This window comes from Salmo salar, chromosome ssa18 (genome assembly GCF_905237065.1).
Source record: "Salmo salar chromosome ssa18, Ssal_v3.1, whole genome shotgun sequence".
NCBI classification, from domain to species: domain Eukaryota; kingdom Metazoa; phylum Chordata; class Actinopteri; order Salmoniformes; family Salmonidae; genus Salmo; species Salmo salar.
In genome coordinates this window covers 50,296,393-50,322,310 of record NC_059459.1, presented here as the reverse complement: position 1 = coordinate 50,322,310, position 25,918 = coordinate 50,296,393, and the positions used below count along the sequence as shown (strand labels likewise).

The 25,918-nt window shown below is 41.9% G+C and overlaps 1 protein-coding gene across 4 annotated transcripts in view; it reads right to left on the bottom strand.

Moving 5' to 3' along the window:
- LOC106577456 (sodium/potassium/calcium exchanger 2) overlaps positions 1–25,918 on the bottom strand; it is a 183,332-nt gene that overhangs the window by 60,901 nt on the left and 96,513 nt on the right. For 2 of the 4 annotated variants that reach the window (XM_014155447.2, XM_014155450.2), the window contains exons 3-5: positions 25,357–25,398; positions 18,318–18,426; positions 9,763–9,777 (exon numbers count right to left, since the gene is read on the bottom strand). In XM_014155447.2, the coding sequence (XP_014010922.1) occupies positions 9,763–9,777; positions 18,318–18,426; positions 25,357–25,398 (166 nt within the window). The remainder of the gene's footprint in view (positions 1–9,762; positions 9,778–18,317; positions 18,427–25,356; positions 25,399–25,918) is intronic. The other 2 variants (XM_014155448.2, XM_045701260.1) reach the window with 1 other exon arrangement.

The following is a 25,918-nucleotide window of genomic DNA, read 5'->3' as shown; positions in this document are numbered from 1 at the left end:
ACAGGGAAGACATCTTCCTCCCTCATGTGGTACCCTTCCTGCATGCTCATCCTGACATGACCCTCCAGCATGACAATGCCACCAGCCATATTGCTCATTCTGTGTGTGATTTCCTGCAAGACAGGAATGTCAGTGTTCTGCCATGGCCAGCGAAGAGCCCGGATCTCAATCCCATTGAGCACATCTGCGACCTGTTGGATCGGAGGGTGAGGGCTAGGGCCATTCCCCCCCAGAAATGTCCGGGAACTTGCAGGTGCCTTGGTGGAGATGCACTGCAGTACTTAATGCAGCTGGTGGCCACACCAGATACTGACTGTTACATTTGATTTTGACCCTCTCTTTGTTCAGGGACACATTATTCAATTTCTGCTAGTCACATGTCTGTGGAACTTGTTCAGTGTATGTCTCAGTTGTTGAATCTTGTTATGTGCATACAAATATTTACACGTTAAGTTTGCTGAAAATAAACGCAGTTGACAATGAGAGGACTTTTCTTTTTTTTGCTGAGTTTAGAATATATTATTTATAGAACAAAGAATCATATAGTGATCTAGTATTGATTGTTTGTAAATATCTATTTTAATTTTTTTATTTAACTGTTGTTTAACTAGGCAAGTCAGTTAAGAAAAAATATTATTTACAATGACGGCATGGGAACAGTAGATTAACTGCCTTGTTCAGGGACAGAACGACAGATTTTTACCTTGTCAGCTCGGGGTTTCGATCTAGCAACCTTTAAATGGCATATCTAATCTACCAGATAAGCCACTCTTTGTTGAAAAATTTATCATTTTTGATTTCATGAGCAATATTTACTGTAAGCCACACTTCATTAAACTGTGTGACAAGAGGTACTTTTGGTGAGTGTGTGTGTTGGCAGGTGAACCATTCATGGTAATTGTCTGTTCAGCAATGGTCAATGCCATACAGAAAGGGTCATTACAGACAAGATAACAGCAACAACATGTCCACACCACAATGCAGAAATTATCTAGTCTCCCTTTATTATATATGGGGTATACAAAATATCCAATGAGGAGTCTGTAATAATAATAATAATAATAATAAATTAATAATAATAATAATTAGTAGATTTCCTGAAGAAAATGTGTGTGCTTGCTAGCTTTCATAAAGTATTAATGGTTGTGAAATAAGTTATAGTAGTGGAAGTGACTGCAGTTGTAATGGAGTGACTAGTTATAGTTGAAAAAGTAGGTTGAAAATGGCACCAACAGAGAGGGCTACCGTGCTTCCAGCTCTTAGGAAACTTTGCAGTATTTTGTTGTTTTATGTATTATTTCTTACATTTTGAGCCCAGAAAATATTTTGTGTTATTACATACAGCCGGAAAAAACTATTGGTAACTCACCAGCACTACCAGCACTACGACCAGGAATACGATTTTCTCAAATCGGATCCTTTGTTTGCACCCCCCAGGGCAATTGATCTAATTCCAGAGGCCGACCCAAAACACCGCCAGCAGAGGAGAGGTACATTTGAGTATATTACTTGCTAATGTTCAGTCTCTGGATAGTAAAGTTAACGTAATCAGGGCGAGGATTTCTTTCCCCAGACACATCAGGGATTATAAGATACTCCTTTTCCCGGAAGCATGGCACTCTCAACCGTCCAGCCAGTTGGGTTCTCAGTTAATCACGCAGACAGGAATAAATATCTCTCCGGGAAGAAGAAGGGTGGGGGTGTATGTTTAATAATTAACGACTCATGGTGTGATTGTGATAACATATAGGAACTCAAGTCCTTTTGTTCACCCGATCTACAATACCTCACAATCAAATGCTGACCATATTATCTCCCAAGAGAATTCTCTTCGGTTATAGTCACAGCCGTGTATATCCCCCCTCAAGCCGATACCACGACAGCCCTCATAGAACTTCACTGGACTTTATGCAAACTGGAAACCACATATCCTGAGGCCGCATTTATTGTAGCTGGTAGATTTTAACAAAGCATATTTAAGAAAAAGGGTGCCGAAGTTCTATCAAAACATTGACTGTAGTACTTGCGCTGCTAAAATCACTCGACCACTGCTACTCCAACTTCCGGGATGCCTACAAGGCCCTCCCCCGCCCTCCTTTCAGCAAATCTGACAATTCCTCCATTTTGCTCCTCCCTTCCTATAGGCAGAAACTCAAACAGGATGTACCCGTGCTAAGGACTATTCAACGCTGGTCTGACCAATCGGAATTCACGCTTCAAGATAGATTTGATCACGCGGACTGGGATATGTTCCGCGTAGCCTCCGATAATAACATTGACACAATATACTGATACGGTGAATGAGTTTAACAGGAAGTGTACAGGAGATGTTGCACCCACTGTGACTATTAAAACCTACCCTAACCAGAAACTGTGGATAGATGGCAGCATTCGCGCAAAACTGAAAGTGCAAACCACTGCATTTAACCATGGCAAGGTGACTGGGAATATGGCAGAATACAAACAGTGTAGTTATGCCCTCCGCAAGGCAATCAAACAGGCAAAACGTTAGTATAGAGACAAAGTGGAGTCGCAATTCAAAGGCTAAGACACACGACATAAATGTATTTATTTTACCTTTATTTAACTAGGAAAGTCAGTTAAGAACAAAGTCTTATTTACAATGACAGCCTAGTAACAGTGGGTAACTGCCTTGTTCAGGAGCAGAACAACAGATTTTTACCTTGTCAGCTCTGGGATTTGATCTAGCAACCTTTCGGTTGCTGGCCCAACACTCGGCAACCTGTCACCCGAGCTGTGGCAGGGTCTACAGACAATCACGGACTACAAAAGGAAAACCAGCCACGTCGCAGACACCGACGGCTTGCTTCCAGACAACCTAAACACCTTCTTTGCCCGCTTTGAGGATAACACAGTGCCACCAACGCGTCCCGCTACCAAGGACTGTGGGCACTCCTTCTCCGTGGCCAACGTGAGTAAGACATTTAAGCGTGTTAACCCTTGCAAGTTGCAGGCCCAGACCGCATTCCTAGCCGCATCCTCAGAGCATGCGCAGACCAGCTGGCTGGTGTGTTGATGGACATATTCAATCACCCTATCCCAGTCTTCTGTCACCACATGCTTCAAGATGGCCACCATTGTTGCTGTACCCAAGAAAGCAAAGATAGCTGAACTAAATGACAATCGCCCTGTAGCACTCACTTTGTCATCATGAAAGTGCTTTGAGAGACTAGTCAAGGACAATATCACCTCTACCTTACCTGTCACCCTAGACCCACTTCAATTTGCTTACTGCCCCAATAGATCCACAGACGATGCAATCTCCATCGCACCGCACACTGCCATATCCCATCTGGACAAGAGGAATACCTGTCAGAATGTTGTTCATTGACAATAACTCGGCATTCAACACATTAGCACCCTCCAAGCTCATCATTAAGCTCGAGACACTGGGTCTGAACACTGCCCTGTGCAACTGGGTCCTGGACTTCCTGATGGGCCGCCCCCAGGTGGTGAAGGTAGAAAACAACACCTCCACTTTGCTGATCCTCAAGACTGGGGCCCCACAAAGGTGCGTGCTCAGCCCCCTCCTGTACTCCCTGTTCACCCAAGACTGTGTGGCCAGTCTCGCATCCAGCTCAATCATCAAGTTTGCAGATGTAGGCTTGATTACCAACAACGATGAGACAGCCTACAGGGAGGAGGTGAGGGCTCTGGGAGTGTGGTGCCAGGAAAATAACCTCTCACTCAATGTCAACAAAACAAAGGAGATGAATGTGGACTTCAGGAAACAGCAGAGGAAGCACCCCCCTATCCACATTGACGGGACCGCAGTGGAGAAGGTGGAAAGCTTCAAGTTCGTCGGCGTACACATCACTGACAAACTCAAATGGTCCACCCACACAGACAGTGTGGTGAAGAATGCGCAACAGTGCCTCTTCAACCTCAGGAGGCTGAAGAAATTTGGTTTGGCACCTAAAACCCCCACAAACGTTTACAGATGCACAATTGAGAGCATCCTGTTGGGCTGTATCACCGCCTGGTACGGCAACTGCACCGCCCAAAAATGCAGGTTTCTCCAGAGGGTGGTGCGGTCTGCTCAACACATCACCGGGGGCAAACTATCTGCCCTCCAGGACACCTACAACACCCGATGTCACAGGAAGGCCAAGAAGATCATCAAGGACAACAACCACCCGAGCAACTGCCTATTCACCCCACTATTATCCAGAAGATGAGGTCAGTGCAGGTGCATCAAAGCTGGGACCGAGAGACTGAAGAACAGCTTCTATCTCAAGGCCATCAGACTGTTTAATAGCCATCAGTAGCATATTAGAGGCTGCTGCCTATATGCATAGACTTGAAATCACTTTAATAAATGGAACACTAGTCACTTTAATAATGTTTACATATTTTGCATTACTCATCTCGTATGTATATACTGTATTCTATTCTACTGTATCTTAGTCAATGCCACTCTAACATTGCTCGTCCATATATTTATATATTCTTAATTCCTTAGATTTGTGTGCATATGTTGTGAAATTGTTAGATATTACTTGTTAGATATTACTACACTGTCGGAGCTAGAAACACAAGCATTTTGCTACACCCGCAATAATATCTGCTAAACGTGTGTATGAGACCAATAAAATGTGATTTGATTTAGATGGGAGAATTCATTGATTGATTGATAGAATATGATAGTGTCACATCCTGACCAGTAAAAGAGGTTGTTTGTTATTGTAGTTTGGTCAGGGCGTGGCAGGGGGTGTTTGTTTAGTGTTTCGGGGTTTGTTGGGCTATGTTCTTTGTTAGTCTATTTCTATGTTAGTTCTAGTATGTCTATTTCTATGTGGTGTTTATTGGGTTGACCTTCAATTGGAAGCAGCTGCTCCTCGTTGCTTCTAATTGAAGGTCCTATCTAAGAGGGGTGTTTTATTCTATGGGATTTGTGGGTAGTTGTTTCCTGTTTAGTGTTTGTTGCACCTAACAGGACTGTTTCTTGTCGATGTTTGTTAAGTGTTTATGGTTTCCTTCATTAAAGAAGATGAGTATTCACATTCCCGCTGCGTTTTGGTCCAATTCATACGACGCCCGTGACAGATAGCCTGAACATGTTAATGTAGTTTAGGTGTCTAGTTTGAATGGTTCAAAAGTTATGCTATGCTAATGTCGGCTAATGAATATAGTTATAGTTTATAAGGGTTTTAAAGAATTTGAAGTTATGATAGTTGGTGTTGTAGCTTAAATTGCGATGGAAAGATTGATTGATTGGATAGCTTGAACATGTGAATGTTGGTTTGGTGACTCTAGCTTGAACAGTTCAAGAGTTACTGTTGGTTATATGTTTTATGCTAAAGTATGCAAATATAAACTGAACAAAAATATTAACTGAGCTGATATAAAAGATTCCAGAAATGTTCCATATCCACAAGAAGCTTATTTCTCAAATTGTTGGCATTCCTGTTAGTGAGCATTTCTCCTTTGCCAACATAATCCATCTACCTGACAGGTGTGGCATATACATTTTTTTTATTTAACTAGGCAAGTCAGTTAAGAACAAATTATTATTTACAATGACGGCCTACCCCGGGTGACACTGGGCCAATTGTGCACTGCCCTATGGAACTCCCAATCATGGCTGGTTGTGATACAGCCTGGAACTGAACCAGGGTCTGTAGTGACATTTCTAGCACTGAGATGCAGTGTCTTAGATCGCTACTCCACTCGAGAGCCCCATGAAGCTAATTGAACAACATGAGCCTTACACAGGTGCACCTTGTTTTGGGACAATAAAAGGCCACTCTAAAATGTGCAGTTTTGTCATACAACACAATGCCACAGATGTCTCAAGTTTTGAGGTAACGTGCAATTGGCATGCTGACTGCAGGAATATCCACCAGAGCTGTTGCCAGAGAATTGAATGTTAATTTCTCCACCATAAGCATTGTTTTAGAGAATTTGGCAGTACGTCCAACCAGCCTCACAACCGCAGACCATGTGTAACCATGCCAGCCCAGGACCTCCACATCAGGCTTCTTCACCTGTGGGATTGTCTGAGACCAGCCACCCGGACAGCTGATGAAACTGTGGGTTTACACAACCGAAGAAATTCTGCACAGAAACTGTCTTAGGGAAGCTCATCTGCCTTCTCGTCGTCCTCACCAGGGTCTTGACCTGACCACAGTTCGGCGTCGTAACTGACTTCAGTGGGCAAATGCTCACCTTCAATGGCCACTGGCACGCTGGAGAAGTGTACTCTTCATGGATGAATCCCTGTTTCAACTGTACCAGGCAGATGGCAGACAGCGTGTAAGGAGTCGTGTGGGTGAGCGGTTTGCTGATGTCAACGTTGTGAACAGAGTGCACCATTGGGTTGGTGGGGTTATATTATGGGAAGGCATAAGCTATGGACAACAAACACAATTACATTTTATCGATGGCAATTTGAATGCACAAAGATACTATGACGAGATCCTGAGGCCCATTGTCATGCCATTCATCCGCCGCCATCACCTCATGTTTTAATCAGCATGATAAGGCACAGCACGAAAATGGCCCAGTTCTTCCATCCTCACCAGACATGTCACGCATTGAGCATGTTTGGGATGCTCTGGATCGATGTGTACGACAGCGTGTTTCAGTTCCCGCCAATATCCAGCAACTTCGCACAGCCATTGAAGAGGAGTGGGACAACGTTCCACAGGCCACAATCAACAGCCTGATCAACTCTATGCGAAGGAGACGTGCCACGCTGCACGAGGCAAATGGTGGTCCACTGTGGCTCAGTTGGTAGAGCATGGCGCCAGGGTTGTGGGTTTGATTCCCACGGGGGACCAATACAAAATTGTATGCATTCACTACTGTAACTTGCTCTGGATAAGAACATCTCCTAAATTTCTCAAATGTAGATACTGACTGGTTTTCTGATCCATGCCCCAACCTTTTTTTAAGGTATCTGTGACCAACAGATTATGGGCCCAATGAATTTATTTCACTTGACTGATTTTCTTAAATGAACTGTAACTCAGTAAAATCTTTGAAATTATTGCATGTTAAGTTTATATTTTTGTTTAGTGTAGTTATAAAGTTTGAAGTAAGAATAGCCTGAACATTTTAAAGTTGGTCTTGTAGCTTAATTGGACAAGGAGCAGGACTATTTTGAATAGCTATTACTGTCTTCCTATAGTTCTCATTCAAACACATTATTTCATGCAAAATTCAAATCGTTATAGTAGGAAAATAACTAATAGTCTCATAAATCTGAATGCAAGCCACCTACGTTGGAGCAGTGGCAAATGCAAATACTTCCCATTCAAGCCTATGGCGCTTTTATGAACATTTAATATGGTTATAATTCAAAAAGTATACATAGTATCAAAAAACCTTTGAAAAGGAATCAAAGTTGGGTCAGTCTGAACATCTCAACGCTGGTTTGTTGTTTATAGCTTAAATGGTGTAATTTTCCCCATGTAAGTCTATGACCCATTTACTGTCATTGAAATATGTTGGGAATGTATTAAATATTGTTGTAGTACTAAAAGTATAAATGTAATAAATATTTCCTCAAGCAATCCAAGTTGGGGCCATCGGCACATTTAAAAGTTGGTTTCATGTTTACAAATCATAATAACTTAAATAATTTAAGCGCTAGAGTGGGCAGAATAAATTGTATGTGTGCAAGCACATTCATTGTACATTGAATTTATAATGCACATTTCATTGAAAAACTATCTCAAAGTGCTACAGTGAGTAAGTACATAGCCCTGTCACATTATGATCCCTATCATCAGGGGCGGACCATCACTGAAGGCAGGGCTTGTACCGCATACCTAGTCAAACGTCAACTTGGCTTTTGTCCCTCCAAGACAAAGCACCAAATTGTATTGTATTAGTTAATTTATTTTGTCTACTATCATCTATGAATTTGTGACTAACACAAGTTGTTGATTTCTAGAGATGCTAAACCTAACTGCTTCCGGATCCTATCACAGCATGCAGTTCTCTCTTAGAAAAAAGGGATCCAAAAGGGTTCTTTGGCTGTCCCCATAGGATAACCATTTTTGGTTCCAGATAGAACCCTTATGGGTTCCAGGTAAAACTTTTTTCTGGGGAAAAGGCTCTACATGGAGCTCCTGAGTGGCGCAGCAGTCTAAGACACTGCATCTCAGTGCTAGAGCCATCACTACAGACACCCTGGTTTGAATCAAGGCTATACCACAACCGGCCATGATTGGGAGTCCCATAGGGCGGCGCACAATTGGCCCAGCGTTGTCCGGGTTTGGCCAGTGTAGGCAGTCATTTAAATAATAATTTGTTCTAAACTAACTTGCCTAGTTAAATTTAAAAAAAACATGGAACCAAAAAGGGCTCTCCTATGGGGCTAGCCGAATAAGCCTTTAAAAAGGTTCTAGATAACATATTTTTTCTATTAGCGTACGAGCATAGCGTCTTTGTTCTTCATCATATGCTCTGCCAGAGCGTGCTTTGGGATGAGCTACCAACCCTGTCGTTCACATTTTGTTGACATGACTTCGCGCCACTATTTAATTTTTTTCTATTTTCCCAGTGTATACCATGTTCAGGACAGAGTTCACATTTTTCAACTAGCTATCTAAATTGCGAACTAGATCGAGATGGAGCACACATTTTGTTTTATTTATCCCAAAAGTTCTAATTCCCCCAGTCACAGATCTGTGTAAACCTCTGACAATGACGCTAATCTCAGCTATGAATATTCAAAACTCCACAGATGACCAGACTGTGGTCGGATCAAAGGTCTAGTTAAGAACTTAGATGTACTGTAAGGCTGTGCTGCTTACTATGGCATGATTTTGCTATTCAGAGAGCTCAGGCACAAAACCAAAATGTTCAATGTAGCCAACCCCTCCCCCTGTTTTCTGCAGTTCAATATTTGATGCAGCTCCTAAGTGATATTGTTTTTAGCGCCACACTGATGGAAAAAGAGAGTGTGCTGATAGTTGTGGTGTGTAATAATAGCACAGGGCGTAGCCAGATTTGAATTGTCTCTTCCAAAAAAGGACCTTCAATAAAACAGGATGAACACAATAAAACAGAAATGATACAACTCAAAAATGACCAAATTACCCATTTCTGCAAGTTAAACATCCATGGTTACATTACAAGTGCCATCAGTTTAGAGTTTTGCATTTACAGTTTATATACCACTTACAGTACTTACAGTACAAAATGCAGCAAAAAAAAAAACTGTAATGAAAATGTGTAATGTGCCTGACACTGCAAGGATTTCTAAACACATTTCCCAAATGTTTGTGTCATTTTTGTCTTGACTTCTAAGTCAAAAGGAATGTCTATAAAAAGACACTCAAAGTGTAAAGTTAGGTGTGGTTTGTTACACTTTATGACTAGCTAGCTGACCATAATACTAACACATTATTTTGAACATACCAAGCTACCAAAATACATTTTTGCTAGTGTCAGAGACTAAAATACTATGACACATGCTGTTTGTGTCATCCTGAAAACATGTAGATTTATTAAGGAATCAAAGTGGCAAGAATCTTCTCAACTGTGCAAACACACCACAGATACAGTGGGCAATGGTCGGCCACTGACTGTTTTTGGTCTTTCCATAGTCCTCTGTCCTCTACTTTATTTGGACGTGTGGCAAAGAACAAATCATGTACTTAGTTCTCTCAGTGTTTGGCCCCAGTGTATCTCCCAGTCCCATGCATGCAAGATGGTCAGTATAGTATGTATTGTTACAATGGTTAGCTTACAAGGGGTAAAAAAGAGATAATTAGAAAAGTAACTCACCAGAATCAGCAAATTCTGAGGGGACAGAGGAAGAACGAGAAATACAGAGAGATAGAAAGGGAGAGAGAAAAGATAAACCAGATGATGTATAAGTTTATAAAACATTGGACCTTAATCTTATGAAAGGTTTGTATTATGCTTAGGCCATTAACACCAATGAGAGAGTTGGCTCTGAATTATCTGAATGAACTGGATAACTAGATCAAAAAATAAAATAAGCACATTTGGCCATTGGAATATTGCTACACTCTTAGAAAAAAGGGTTCCAAACAGGTTCTTTGGTTGTCCCCATAGGAGAACCCTTTTTGGTTCAAGGTAGAACCCTCTGGGGGAAAAGTTCTACATGGCACCCAATAGGGTTCTACCTGGAGCCAAAAATAGTTATTCAACGGGTTCTCCTATGGGGGACAGCCGAAGAACCCTTTTAGGTTCTAGATAGCACCTTTTTTGACAGACATGTACTGGACTTTATAGACATGATTTTCTGGGAAATGGGCTTCGTTGTTCCTGAGCTTTACAGTGAGGATATATTCAGCTTTAATAATACAAAACAATGTACCACAGTCTTTTTTTTTTTTTTATATCAAATTGTATTAGTCACATGCGCCGAATACAACAGGAGTAGACCTTACAGTGAAATGCTTACTTACGAGCCCCTAAACAACAGTGCAGTTAAAAAAAAATATGGAGAAGAATAAGAGATAAAAGTAACAAGTAATTAAAGAGCAGCAGTAAAAAATAACAATATATACAGGGGGGTGCCGGTACAGAGTCAATGTGCGGGGGCACCGGTTAGTTGGGGAAGTATGTACATGTAGGTAGAGTTATTAGTGACTACGCATAGATGACAACAGAGAGTGGCAGTAGTGTGGAAAGGTGGGGCAATGCAAATAGTCTGGATAGCCATTTGACTAGATGTTCAGGAGTCTTATGGCTTGGGGGTAGAAGCTGTTTAGAAGCCTCTTGGACCTAGACTTGGCGCTCCGGTACCGCTTGCCATGTGGTAGCAGAGAGAACAGTATATGACTAGGGTGGCTGGAGTCTTTGACAATTTTTAGGGCCTTCCTCTGACACCGCCTGGTATACAGGTCCTGGATGGCAGGAAGCTTGGCCCCAGTGATGTACTGGGCCGTTCGCACTGCCCCTCTGCCTTGCACCATGGTAAATGAATACCAAACAATGGAAGGTTGTTCTTTGCATTCCAATACAAGCTCCTATCCCACTGGTTGAATAAACATTTAAATGAAATTGACGTCTGTGCCCAGTGGGATGTGTCTTGTGAGACTAGACAGCATCATTTCACTTACTTTTACAAGTCTCTATGAGATATTTATGAACACTGCCGGCTTTATATAACACCACTGAGCCACTTAAGGTCTAAAAGCCTGCAAGGGATGGTGAGGCTTAAGGACAAGATACTTTGGCTCTGTCTTTGACTGATGCTTCTGCTTGCCCTATCCAGTGAGGGCAGACGGTAGCAGAGCATCTGGTCTCAGACAGTTTCTACCTCCAGGCCATAAGACTGTTAAACAGCATCCTTAGCTGTCCACCTGCACAAACATGAGGTTCAGAGATTATTTGCAGAGATTATTTGAGATTATTATTATTATTATGTGCAACTCAATATTAGGAAGGTGTTCGTAATGTTTGGTATACTCAGTGTATATTTCCCACCACATCTTAATGCTCTACTGCTGCTAGTTTTACTACTACTTGTATACTTTTTAATATTTGTTTACCACTTTTTGCCTTATTGTGTTATTGTTGTTACTTTTATTTTTACTATATTTCACTACACTGTTGGGAGGTAGCTCTCAAGTAAGCATTTAATTGCACCGTTTATACCCTGATGTATCCTGTGTATATGACGAATTAACTTTGAATTGATTTGGTTTAATAATAAAGGCTACTTTGCATAGTCAGGATCTTTCCATGTAAAGAATATGGAAAACACTGACTCTGAGACTGGTCAGAATCATTTATAATCTTAACAACATTCCATTATTTTTTAAAGGAACTGCACAATGTTTCAAATCACTTAAAGGTCACATGGTACAAAAATGATTTAACCACCATGTGGTAAGTATTTGAAATCAATTTGAGAACCACATACAGTTGGCTGCCTAACAAACTGCAAGAGGGAGAAGGTTGCATGGTTGCATTTATTTCTACACCACACTATGCCCTCACACATTTATATTCCCATACCAGACTGTGATTTAGAACTTTATCAGCCAGGTGGAACGACTAAATGTGGGTAATGGGGCATCTAGGAGTGTGACTAGGAGGTGATGCATTGTAATAGTCACTTAACAGTCAGTCAGGGCACAATTTATTAATATTATTTCTGAATCGTTTAATTGAAGGCTCAGCGTTCCAGGAAAGTGAAGACTGTAAAAGCTGAAATCATCCCAGTCCAACTACAACTCCCAGTACAATTAACTACACAACCAGTCCTCAGAACGGCAGACCATTTTACAGGTCAACAACACTAGTCATTTACTCCTTTAAAACTATTGACAATATTTCTTCACACCTGCATTTCAAACATTTCTTCGGCACTTACTTATTAAAAAAGGGAAATGCTCAACTACATTCATCCCACATATAAAAACATGGCTGCTATGTTCCTTCATCTAAGCTTTAATATAGAGAATCTTTTGGAACACAAATCATTCAGGGCATCCTCAAGTTCCTTGCCTTTCTATTTGCATTGCAAAATTGGGTGATATTTTCACCCTACTCCCTTGATGGGATTAGATTCGAATGACACTGTACCTCCCCACTGAATTAGCATATTCAGCCCTGACGTGATGCCATTTATAATTTCTCTGTAAATAGCTAATAGGTTTTCAACTTGGATTAAAATAAATCAGCGCTCTCCTTCACTAGATTCCCGATATTACACTGAGCTCACATTACATCTAAGATGTTTCCCTTAGCAGCCACTTATTAGGATTAAAGCATTACACATATCTGTGGGCTAATAGTGTTTGTGAAAGTACCATTATATGGACTCTCACCATGACATACAGTGCCTTCAGAAACTATTCATACACCTTGACTTATTCCACATTTTGTTGCGTAACAGCCTGAATTCAAAATGTATTTAAAAAAATATATTTTCTCACCCATCAACACAATATCTCACAATGACAAAGTGAAAACATTTTATTATTAAAAAAAATGAAATCCAAAAGTGTAATTTATGTAGTCATTCACACACCTTTGCTATGCCACTTCAAATTGAACTCAGGTGCATCCAATTTCCTTTGATCGTCCTTGAGATGTCACTACAACTTGATTGGAGTCCACCTGTGGCCAGTTCAATTGTTTAGACATGACATTTTAGACAGAAACACACCTGTCTATAACAGGTCCCACAGTTGACGGTGCATGTCAGAGCAGAAAGGAACTATCCATATATCTCTGAGATAGAATTGGGGAACGGTATAAAACAATTTCTGGAGTGTTGAAAGTTTCCAAGAGAACGGTGGTCTCCATCATTGGGAAATTTTAAAAATATATAACTACCCAGACTCTGCCTAGATCTGGCTGTCTGAAACAAACTGAGCAACCGGGTAAGAAGGACCTTGGTCAGGGAGGTGACGAAGAACTGATTGACAACTCTGTCAGAGCTAGAGAGTTTCTTGGCTGAGATGGGAGCACAGCACTGCACCAATCTGGGCTTATGGGAGAGTGGCAAGATGGAAGTCACTCATGAGAAAAAGGCACATGGCAGCACACCTTTAGTTTGCAAAAAAGACACGTGCAAGACTATGAGAGAATAAGGCAAAAGATTATGTGGTCTGATGAGACAAAAATGTAATTATTTGGCCTGAATGCAAAGTCTATGTTTTGAGAAAACCAGGCACAGCTCATCACCCATCTAATGCCCTCACTAATGTGAAGCATGGTGGTGGCAGCATCATGCTATGGGGATGCTTCAGTGTCAGGGACTGTGAGACTGGTAAGGATAGAGTAAACAATAAATGGAACCAAATACAGGCAAATTCTTGATGAGAACCTGCTTCAGAGTGCAAATGACAGACTGGGGGCGAAGATTTATGTTCCAACAGGGCAATGGCCCCAAGTATACAGCCAAAGCAACACTGCAATTGCTTTAGAACAATAATGTGAAAGTCCTGAAGTGGCCCAGCCAAAGCCCAGACTTGAATCCCATTGAAAATTTGTGGAAAGACTAGAAGATTGCTGTTCACCGCCACTCCACATCTAACGTAACAGAGCTTGAGAAAATCTGCAAGGAAGACTGGGAGAAAATGTCAAAATCCAGATGTGCAAAGCTGATACAGACATACCCAAGATGACTCAAAGCTTTAATCGGCGTCGAAGTATTGACTCGGTGCGAATAATTATGTACATTTGATATTTCTGTATTTCATTTTCAATATATTTACAAACATGTTTTCACTTTGTTATTATGGGGATGGGTGAAAAAAAACACATTTAATCAATTTTGAATTCAGGCTGTAACACAACAAAATGTGGAATAAGTCAAGGGTATGAATACTTTCTGAAGGCACTGTAGCTATATTTATCCTATTATGTCCTTGGAGAAGTGACACTGGATTTCAGGCCAGAGGCATAGCTCAAGCAAATAAAATAATATTGATAGTCTTAATTTGGACTGGATCTGGAATTTACTTGAGCTCACAAGCACCATATATTTTTTCATTACTGATGTCACATTGTTTTGAAGATAGACAGTAGTGATAGGAAAATAACTTCAACGTAGTCCATGGTCAGGACCAATCTTAAGCAGGGAATGCCTAAAGACTTATAATTTGCAAAAAGTTGGCTAAATTACAAATGGCTAAAACAGCAGGTGCATTATTTGACTCCATCCTCCCCTTCAGATATGAGATGGAAATTAAGACCTCATCTCACATGGGGGAATTGAGGTGCCCACCGTTTTTAGTGAGCTCAGTGACACAAGAAAGAAACAGAGCAGGGAGACTGATAGACACCATGACTCACTGTCAGTGAGTGGTTCGTGGCACTTTATTGGAGAACGGGCTCATAGTAATAGCTGGAATGGGATGAATGGATAGGTATGGTATTAATGACATTAAACACATCAAACAAATGGTTTCCTTTGACCTGACAAACTTCCTTGTGGATTCCTTGTGGTAAGACGAAGCAGATGCTAAACTACAGGACTGTTTTGGTATCACAGACTGGAACATGTTCCAGAATTCTTCCGATGGCATTGAGGAGTACACCACATCAGTCACTGGCTTTATCAATAAGTGCATCGAGGACATCGTCCCCACAGTAACCGTACGTACATACCCCAACCAGAAGCCATGGATTACAGGCAAAATTCGCACTGAGCTAAAAGGTTGAGCTGCTGCTTTCAAGGTGCGGGACTCAAACCCGGAAGCTTATAAGAAATCCTGCTATGCCCTCTGACGAACCATCAAACAGGTAAAGCGTCAATACAGGGCTAAAATTTAATCGTACTACACTGGCTCCGATGCTCGTCTTATGTGGCAGGGCTTGCAAACTATTACAGACTACAAAGGGAAGCACAGCCACGAGCTGCCCAGTGACACGAGCCTACCTGACGAGCTAAATCACTTTTATGCTCGCTTCGAGGCAAGCAACACTGAGGCATGCATGAGAGCATCAGCTCTTCCGGACGACTGTGTGATCACACTCTCCGTAGCCGACGTGAGAAAGACCTTTAAAACTTCTTAAGGCTAGGGGGCAGTATTCAGAAGTTCTGATGACTGACGTGCCCAAAGTAAACTGCCTGTTTCTCAGGCCCAGAAGCTAGGATATGCATATAATTGGTAGCATTGGATAGAAAACACTCAGGTGTTTTTTCAAGGTGGCTCTCATTTGGACTGTAGTCTTGTGGCGCGCGTGGATGAGGGCGCACACTTCGTTATTTATCTCCGGTATTGAACATACTACATTCCGTATTAAATTGTATCATTCATTTACATATTAGGGTACCTGAGGATTGATTAGAAATGTCGTTTGGACGAAGTTTATTGGTAACTTTTGGGATTCCTTTGTCTGCATGTTGAACGAGTGGATTACTGAATCAAACGCGCCAACTAAACTGACTTTTTTGGGATATAAAGAAGCACTTTATCGAACAAAACAACCATTTGTTGTGTATCTGGGACCCTTGGGATTGCAAACAGATGAAGATCTTCAAAGGTAAGTGATTTATTTTAGCGCTATTTCTGACGGTTTGGAAAATGTTTTTAATGCTGGTCCTCAGATAATCGTAAGGGATGCTTTCGCCACTAAAGCCTTTTTGAAATCTGACAAAGCGGTTGGATTAATAAGAAGTCAAGCTTTTAAATGATGTAAGACAGTTGTATTTTCATGAATGTTTAATATTACGATTTCTGTATTTTGAATTTCGCGCTCTGCAATTTCACCGGATGTTGTCGAGGTGGGGCGCTAGCGGCACGCCTAGCCCAAAGAGGTTTTAAACAGGTCAACATTCACAAGACTGCGGGGCCAGATGGATTACCAGGACCTGTGCTCCGGGCATGTGCTGACCAACTGGCAGGTGTCTTCAATGACATTTTCAACCTGTCCCTGATTGAGTCTGTAATGCCTACATGTTTCAAACAGACCACCATAGTCCCTGTGCCCAAGAACACAAAGGTAACCTGCCTAAATGACTACAGACCCGTAGCACTCACATACGTAGCCATGAAGTGCTTTGAAAGGCTGGTCATGGCTCACATCAACACCATTATCCCAGAAACTATAGACCCACTCTAATTTGCATACCGCCCAAACAGATCCACAGATGATGAAATCTCTATTGCACTCCACACTGCCCTTTCCCACCTGGACAAAAGGAACACCTACGTGAGAATGCTATTCATTGACTACAGCTCAGCGTTCAAAACCATATTACCCTCAAAGCAACAAACTAGAATTGTCCAAACACACCAAGACAATCGTGGAGAGGGCACGACAAAGCCTATTCCCCCTCAGGAAACGAAAAATATTTGGCATGGGTCCTAAGATCCTCAAAAGGTTCTACAGCTGCAACATCGAGAGCATCCTGACTGGTTGCATCACTGCCTGGTACGGCAACTTCTCGACCTCAAACCGCAAGGCATTACAGAAGGTAGTGCGTACGGCTCAGTACATCATTGGGGATAAGCTGTCTGCCATCCAGGACCTCTACATCAGGCGGTGTCAGAGGAAGGCCCTAAAAATTGTCAAAGACCCCAGCCACCCCAGTCATTGACTGTTCTCTCTACTACCGCATGGCAAGCGGTACCGGAGTGCCAAGTCTAGGACAAAAAGGCTTCTCAACAGTTTTTACCCCCAAGCCATAAGACTCCTGAACAGGTAATCAAATGGCTACCTGGACTATTTGCATTGTGTGCCCCCACAACCCCTCTTTTACGCTGCTGCTCCTCTCTGTTTATCATATATGCATAGTCACTTTAACTATACATTCATGTACATACTACCTCAATTAGCCCAACCAACCAGTGCCCCCGCACATTGGCTAACCGGGCTATCTGCATTGTGTCCCGCCATCCCCCACCCGCCAGCCCCTCTTTTACGCTACTGCTACTCTCTGTGTTTATCATATATGCAGTCACTTTAACCATATCTACATGTACATACTACCTCAATCAGCCTGACTAACCGGTGCCTGTATATAGCCTCGCTACTGTTATAGCCTTGCTACTGTATACAGCCTCACTACTGTTATTTTTCACTGTCTTTTTTACTATAGTTTTTTTATTTCTTTACTTACCTATTGTTTACCTAATACTTTTTTTGTTTGTTGAAATTGCACTGTTGGTTAGAGCCTGTAAATAAGCATTTCACTATAAGGTCTACACCTGTTGTATTCGGAGCACGTGACAAATAAACTTTGGTGGTTATTAGGGGGATGTACAGTGCGTGGGCCTTTCTGTTCTTTCCATGTGTTTGATGCCATTCCATTCACTCTATTCCAGCCATTATTATGAGCCGTCCTCCCCTCACTAGGCTCCTATGGGGTACTGTATATGTTCACAGAGCCCATGTCTGAAATAACAAGCAAAATTCTGCTACAATAAATCACAATATAAATTATAGGGCCGAAGCCACAGGTTTAACCTGGAATGTTATTTACAGCTCTCAGAGCTATACTGTAAGCAAGTGACTAGAAGTACATTATGCTACTGTACTGCTCTGAGTGGGATAGTAGTGGATAGTGCTACATTTATGGTAGAATGAAGACATATCCATTTCACAGCATCGGAATATAGGTTTTATGGTGTGTTCTATATTTATTTATCAAATAGCCATGAAGAACATGATTCTATTAGAATCCATCTAATTGCAAAAACGTGTGTGCAACAACTCAACCTCTCTCCATTGAACGTTGGTCGAGTGACAGAAAGTCCTGGGTTAACCTGAAGAGGACCAGGATTATGAACACCCGTTAACCTTCTGGCACTGTATGGAAGTGGAACCAGGCAAAGATAAAACCAAGGCATACCATGTCGCTTTGTGTAATCATTAGTAGCAAGACATGTTGGATAACTGCTTACCTTCACTGAGTGGGTCCAGTGTGTGGATCATAAGCTGAAAGATGCTGTTTCTCATCAGGCTGTTGTGCAGGGAGGCTGAGCTGCCACCTCTCTGGAGCCGTGGCCTAGCCTGCAAAAGGAGGTCAACGCTGTCAAACAAACAATGGCACCATTACACAATCCTTTCAAGTCCTTGGCTGTTCCCCTAAGGAAATACCTGAAGGACAAAGGCTTGTGGCACCTGGCCAAACGACTGGACAGTATTCCAGCTGTGACAAAACTAGGGCCTGTAGGACATGTCTTGTTGATAGTGTTGTTTAGAAGGCAGAACAGAGCTTTATTATAGACAGACTTCTTCCCATCTTAGCTACTGTTGCATTAACATGTTTTGACCATGACAGTTTACAATCCAGGGTTACTCCAAGCAGTTTAGTCACCTCAATTTACTCAATTTCCACATTATTTATTACAAGATTTAGTTGAGGTTCAGGGTTTAGTGAATGATTTGTCCCAAATACAATGCTTTTAGTTCTAGAAATACTTAGGACTAACTTATTTATTGCCACCCATTCGAAAACTGTCTGCAGACCTTTTTTAAATGTTGCAGTGATTTCACTCACTGTATTAGCTGACGTGTACAGTGTTGAGTAATCCGCATACATAGACACACAGGCTTTACTTAGAGCCAGTGACATGTCATTAGTAAAGATTGAAAAGAGTAAGGGGTCTAGACAGCTGCACTGAGGAATTCCTGATTCTACCTGGATTGTGTTGGAGAGGCTTCCATTATAGAATATCCTCTGTGTTCTGTTCGACAAGTAACTCTTCATCTACATTAAAGCAGGGTGTGTAAATCCATAACACATACGTTTTGCCATCAGCAGACTATGATCAATAATGTCAAAAGCCATACTGAAGTCTAAAACAGCTCCCACAATATTTTTATCAGCAATTTCTCTCAGCCAATTTCTGTCAGACTCTCAGCCAAACCTCAGTCAGTCATTTGTGTTAAATGTCCTTCCCTATAAGCGTGCAGAAAGTCTGTCAATTTGTTTAATATAAAATAGCATTGTATCTGGTCAAACAACATTTTATCCAAAAGTTTACAAAGGCTTGGTAACAGGCTGAATTGGTTTGCTATTTGAGACAGTAAAGGGCGCTTTACTATTCTTGGGAAGCGGAATTACTTTTGCTTCCCTTTAGGTCTGAGGGCACACAATTTACGTACAGGTGAAGTCGGAAGTTTACATACACTTAGGTTGGAGTCATTAAAAGTAGTTTTTCAACCACTCCACAAATTTCTTGTTCACAAACTATAGTTTTGGCAAGTCGGTTACGACATCTACTTTGTGAATGACACAAGTAATTTTTCCAACAACTGTTTACAGACATATTATTTCACTTATAATTCATTGTATCACAATTCCAGTGAGTCAGAAGTTTACATACACTAAGTTGACTGTGCCTTTAAACAGCTTGGAAATTCCAGGATATTATGTCATGGCTTTAGAAGCTTGCGATAGGCTAATTGGCATCATTTGAGTCAATTGGAGGTGCCCCAGTGGATGTATTTCAAGGCCAACCTTCAAACTCAGTGCCTCTTTGCTTGAAATCATGTGAAAATCAAAAGAAATCAGCTTTGACCTCAGAAAAAAGAATTGTAGACCTACACAAGTCTGGTTCATCCTTGGGAGCAATTTCCATACGCCTGAAGGTACCATGTTCATCTGTACAAACAATAGTACACAAGTATAAACACCATGGGACCACGCAGCCATCATACCGCTCAAGTTCTGTCTCCTAGAGACGTACTTTGGTGCGAAAAGTACAAATCAATCCCAGGACCTTGTGAAGATGCTGGAGGAAACAGGTTCGAAAGTATCTATAGCCACAGTAAAACCAGTCCTATATCGACATAACCTGAAAGGCAGCTCAGCAAGGAAGAAGCCGCTGTTCTGAAACCACCATAAAAAAGTAAGACTGCGGTTTGCAACTGCACATGGGGACAAAGACCACACTTTTTGGAGAAAAGTCCTCTGGTCTGATGAAACAAAAATAGAACTGTGTGGCCATAATGACCATTGTTATGTTTGAAGGAAAAAAAGGGGAGGCTTGCAAGCCGAAGAACACCATCCCAACCATGAAGCACGGGGGTGGCAGCATCATGTTGTGGGGGTGCTTTGCTGCAGGAGGGACTGGTGCACTTCACAAAATAGATGGCATCATGAGGTAGGAAAATGATGTGGATATATTGAAGCAACATCTCAAGACATCAGTCAGGAAGTTAAAGCTTGGTCGCAAATGGGTCTTCCAAATGGACAATGACCCCAAGCATACTTCCAAAGTTGTGGCAAAATGGCCTAAGGACAACAAAGTCAAGGTATTGGAGTGGCCATCACAAAGCCCTGACCTCATTCCTATAGACAATTTGTGGGCAGAACTGAAAAACCGTGTGCAAGCAAGGAGGCCTACAAACCTGACACAGTTACACCAGCTCTGTCAGGAAGAATGGGCCAAAATTCATCCAACTTATTGTGGGAAGCTTGTGGAGGCTACCCAAACGTTTGACCCAAGTTAAACAATTTAACGGCAATACTACAAAATACTAATTGAGTGTATGTAAATTTCTGACCCACTGGGAATGTGATGAAAGACATAAAAGCTGAAATAAATCATTCTCTCTACTATTATTCTGACATTTCACATTCTTAAAATAAAGTGGTGATCCTAACTGACCTAAGACAATGAATTTTTTACTAGGATAAAATGTCAGGAATTGTGAAAAACTGAGTTTTTAAATGTTTTTGGCTAAGGTGTATGTAAACTTCCGACTTCAACTGTAGGCTTAGATTGAAGATATAGCAAATAGGAGTGGCAATATCGTCCGCTATTTTCCGCAGTAAGTTTTCATTCAAGTTGTCAGACAATAATGTTTCACCTCTTCCACACTTACTTTTCAGAAATCAAAATGACAATGCTTGTCTTTAATAATTTGGACAGTTATACTTGGATGTGTAGTGTCGGCATGATAGAGCTGAGTTTCCCTTTTTGCAAACTCCAAAGCTTTTTACTATCAGTCTTTATATATTTTATCTTTGTTTCACAGTATAGTTTATTCTTTTTTTTCAGTTTAGTCACATGATTTCTCAATTTGCAGTACGTTTGCCAATCGGTCGTGTAGCCACACTTATTTGCCATTCCTTTTACCTCATCCCTCTTTTTAATTCCTCATCAATCCATGGGGATTTAACCGTTTTTACAGTCATTTTGTTAATTGGTGCATGCTTGTTAGTAACTGGAATAAGCAATTTCATTAATGTGTCAAGTGCAGCATCTGGTTGCTCCTCATTACACACCACAGACCTGCAAATATTATTTATATCCTCTACATAGGAATCACTACAAAATGTATTGTATGACCTCATGTATTTACTATATTAGGTCCAGCTTTTGGAACTTTGGTTTCCCTAGATATAGCTACTATATTGTGATCACTACATCCGATGGATTTGGATACAGCTTTAAAGCAGATTTCTGCAACATTAGTAAAGATGTGATCAATACATGATTTAATTGAATTCCTGTGTTGTTTGTAAATACCCTGGTTGGTTGACTGATAACCTGAACCAAGTTTCACGCATTGGTTACAGATTGAAGCTTTTTCTTGAGTGGGCAGCTTGATGAAAGCCAGTCAATATTAAGGTCACCCAGAAAATATACCTCTGTTGAAAATCACATACATTTCATATATATTATCCGGAAACTGACTGTTAGCACTTGGTCTATAGCAGCTTCCCTCAAGAATGGTGAGGCTGGTGAACCTGTAGCCATATTACTTCAATAGTATTTAACATGAGATGCTCTCTAAGCTTTACAGGAATGTGGCTCTGTATATAGGCTGCAACACCGCATTGGTGTTTCTGTCTTTTCTGTAGATGTTAAAGCCATGTATTGCTACCACTGTATCATTAAATGTATTATCTAAGTGAGTTTCAGATAGTCAGAATATGAATGTCATCTGTTACTAGCAAGTTATTCATTTCATAAACCTTTTTTTATTTTTATCACTTTTCTGGAATGCTAGATTTTTTGTATTGCTTTACTGGGAAGCTTATTATTATTTACTGTATGTTTGAGCTGATAGTTCAGGGTGAGCTGCACACAGTGGACTTCCTACTAGGGCACACCACCTCAGTGCTAACAATATAATGCTGGTTCATAGACACATGATTACTGTATACAATAGATATAGGATCGACAGAGGCATTAGTTGGAGGGACATAAAAGTTACTTTCATTGTGACTGCCAACACACCTGGGATTATGTACATTTTCTGCAGCATTACTACAACTCACCATTACAACGGTAGGGATTATTTGAGCTGCGGTTGAGTCATTGATAAGTCCTTGTCTCAATGCAGCCTTGAAATGTGTGGACAGAGTCTAGGAGCGAAGATGATTTGGATGGACGCCGTCATTCATGTAGAGCATCTTCTGTTTCCAAAAGGTGTCAAAGTTATCTACAAAAGATATTCCAACAGAGCTACAGGAAACGTTTAGCCAGGTGTGTAATGCTAGTAGCCTGCTGAATCTTCCACACCCACGGCCCAACGTTGGTACCAGACCTGAAATAATTGCCAGCTTTTGGGAATTCTTCAGAGCTAGCCCTCCTTTAAAATACATTTTCAGCAGTTCGGAGTTAGCCCTCCTAGACCCCACATAGACTATGACTGTGTCAGCTCCCGGCAGCTGTCGCAGAATGTTCGGAAGCAGCCTTGTTATGCTCCAGGATAGCAAAGGGTGTTTGCCCCAGGAACTGAGATGTTTCTTTCCATAGAGCTGCCGATGACGACAGCTAGTGCAATGGCTGATGAGGTCCGGCCGTTCTTTCGCAAACCTCCCGAGGACTGAACGGTGGTGGGACCCGATGGACCCAAGCCAGCTGTAGTATACGTCGTGGATGATGAATGAGATGGAGTATTAGACTGTCTCACGGTCTGATGAGGGGGCACTCTGAGGATCTGAACCTGAGGTAGAAGCCACAGGAGAGGGAGACAGAACATCCGATCTCATATCAGAAGCCCCCAGGGAAGAAGGCGCCAGAACCTCTGGATTCAGGGCAGCGAAGCTGTTTCTGGACTGAGTCCAGTCCGGGCTTAACTTCGACAAGGAGGCCCCCGTTGCCAGAGGTTGCTGTTTTCGACTTCCACTGCGAGTGACATATCTCCATGACTGGTTGGTAGGATTGAGAACAGGAACATCCACCAAGTCATTCAGGAGCATCCTACTAACTCCATTCTCTAGGGAAGGGGAAGACTCCTTCGGGGAGGGATCCCTGCAGAGTACCGGCCAGTCGGCTATGGAGAGCCGACATGGCAGTGACACTTCTACCAGGCCAGAGCGATGTTCGGCTACTGGGGTAGAAGAGAAAGAAAATGTAGGCGGCCGTGGATTCCCCAGTAGCTTGTGTAAGTCTGCTACTTGTTTGCTAAGAGTAGCCACTTTGCCCCTGTAGTCCTCTGCAAGCAAACAGTTGCTATATTGAAAGTCTGGGAGGTCTACATTGCCCCGTAATAAAGCAGAATAAACACAGCTCCTGTAGCGTTGAATACGTTTGTTAGCGTCCTCCGTTTGAGGCTACAGGCTAGCTAAGCTAGCTGGGCTTCCTTGTCCCTCTACTTGACAGGGAATTCTCAACTTTTCTCAGAGAGAATTACACGGCTATTAAAACTGTCAGGCCAAGGTAAGCCTACACCAAACACACAATTAATGTGAATGTTTGTAAAATTCCAATGTGAAAAATGTATTGTAACTCAGGCTAGTAAAACACGTTTCGTCAACAAGGCTGCATGGGATTTCTGTTAATGCAACTCTATGCAGCCAATGGCAATGTCCGCTTTAGGTACAGTATATTGTCAGGAGCCGCTTGTGGATTTGACAGCTCTAACGCAGTTCCACCTCCAACACAGAAATCAAAGCCCTTTCTGACAGGTCTACTGTGCCCAATACCATAATCTTTAATGAGACTCTGTTGCATATGATTCACCGTTCATCCTTTGCATGAAAGCCACAAGCTAAATGTAAGCTTAATTCAATAGCAGCTAATGCTAAAACGGGCACAGGGCCAGGGGTATCACACAGAATGCACCACTCCATTACAGCTAAAGTGGTCATCATGATATCGCCAAAATAGCCCAAATAGCCGTGCCAAGGTTACTCTGGTGGTTTGAGCTGAACTTGAGATATCTGGGATATCGGCCACCGTCATAGGCGTCAGCTGTTTTGAGTGTGCCCGCTTTGGCTGGCCTGTGGTGATGCTTCGGCCCAATCTGGAGGTGTCAGCTGTTAATTCTCAAGGCCATATGGTTGTGAGCGGTTTGGGACGCACAAGACTGTCTGCGCTGTTTGTTAAGGGCATAAGGATGCAGCTTAGTGGAATCCGCTGAGACTTCTCCTTTTGCTGTTCAAAACAGTTTTGGGGCCTTTTTGGACAAAATGTAAAGTAAATATTTCATTGTTGCCTGTTTTGGTTATGAAGGACTTTTAGCAAAACACTCTCTGATCAATAACTTTATTTTTAGTATTTTGGATATATTAACTGGTCTTCAAGTGTTTGAAACTGTAGGCATCATTGTATAATAACTCACAGTAGCACTAGTGACGTACTGAGAGAGTAATATTTGAATTGCAAAGACAGACCCGAGTGGATCAGCGGTCTAAGGCACTGCATCTTAGTGTAAAAGGCGTCACTACAGTCCCTGGTTTGAATCCAGGCTGTGTCACATCTGGCCGTGATTGGGAGTCCTATAGGCCAGTGCACAATTGGCCCAGCGTTGTCTGGGTTTGGCCGAGGTAGGCCGTCATTGTAAATAAGAATTTGTTCTGACTTGCCAGTTAAATAAAGGTTCAATAAAAAAGTTTTAAGACAGGGATACTACAGGCAGGTTGGACCCATAAAACAGAGAACGCATGGTACTTGAGTACAGTATGGAAGGAGAGAAAGAAGTTAGACTAGCCATATAGACACAGACATAAACATAGACAAACCAGACAGGACCTACCGACAGCTTGCTCTCATCCTCTGGTGCCCCGGGACTCACAGCCTTCACATCGAAGAAAAGAGAGAGGGAGAAAGAAAAAGAGCACATAGATGTGAAGCATGCCTTACAATCCAGAGACAGGCAGATGAAGACAGTAGAGAGACATTAGTGTCGTAGTGATGATGATTTGACGAGAATGGATTCAAGAGACTGACACCACTGCAGTGCTGTGTCTACTGTATGTCAGTCATTATATAGCTGACCAAGGGCTCCTGATTAAAAATGTGTTTCTCAGCAGACTCTTGAGATTTATCAGACACATGGAAAACCACTCAAGCTATTCTTAATCCCAAGCTATAGGCAAATCCATGGGGAAAAAAGGGGTTAAAGGTGGTGTTGGCTTTGGGGATGACCAGTGAGATATGCTGGAACACGTGCTACGGGTGGGTGTTGTTATCGTGACCAGTGAGCTGAGATAAGGCGGAGCTTTACCTAGCATAGACTTATAGATGACCTGGAGCCAGTGGGTCTGGCGACGAATATGTAGCGAGGGCCAGCCGACTAGAGCATACAGGTCGCAGTG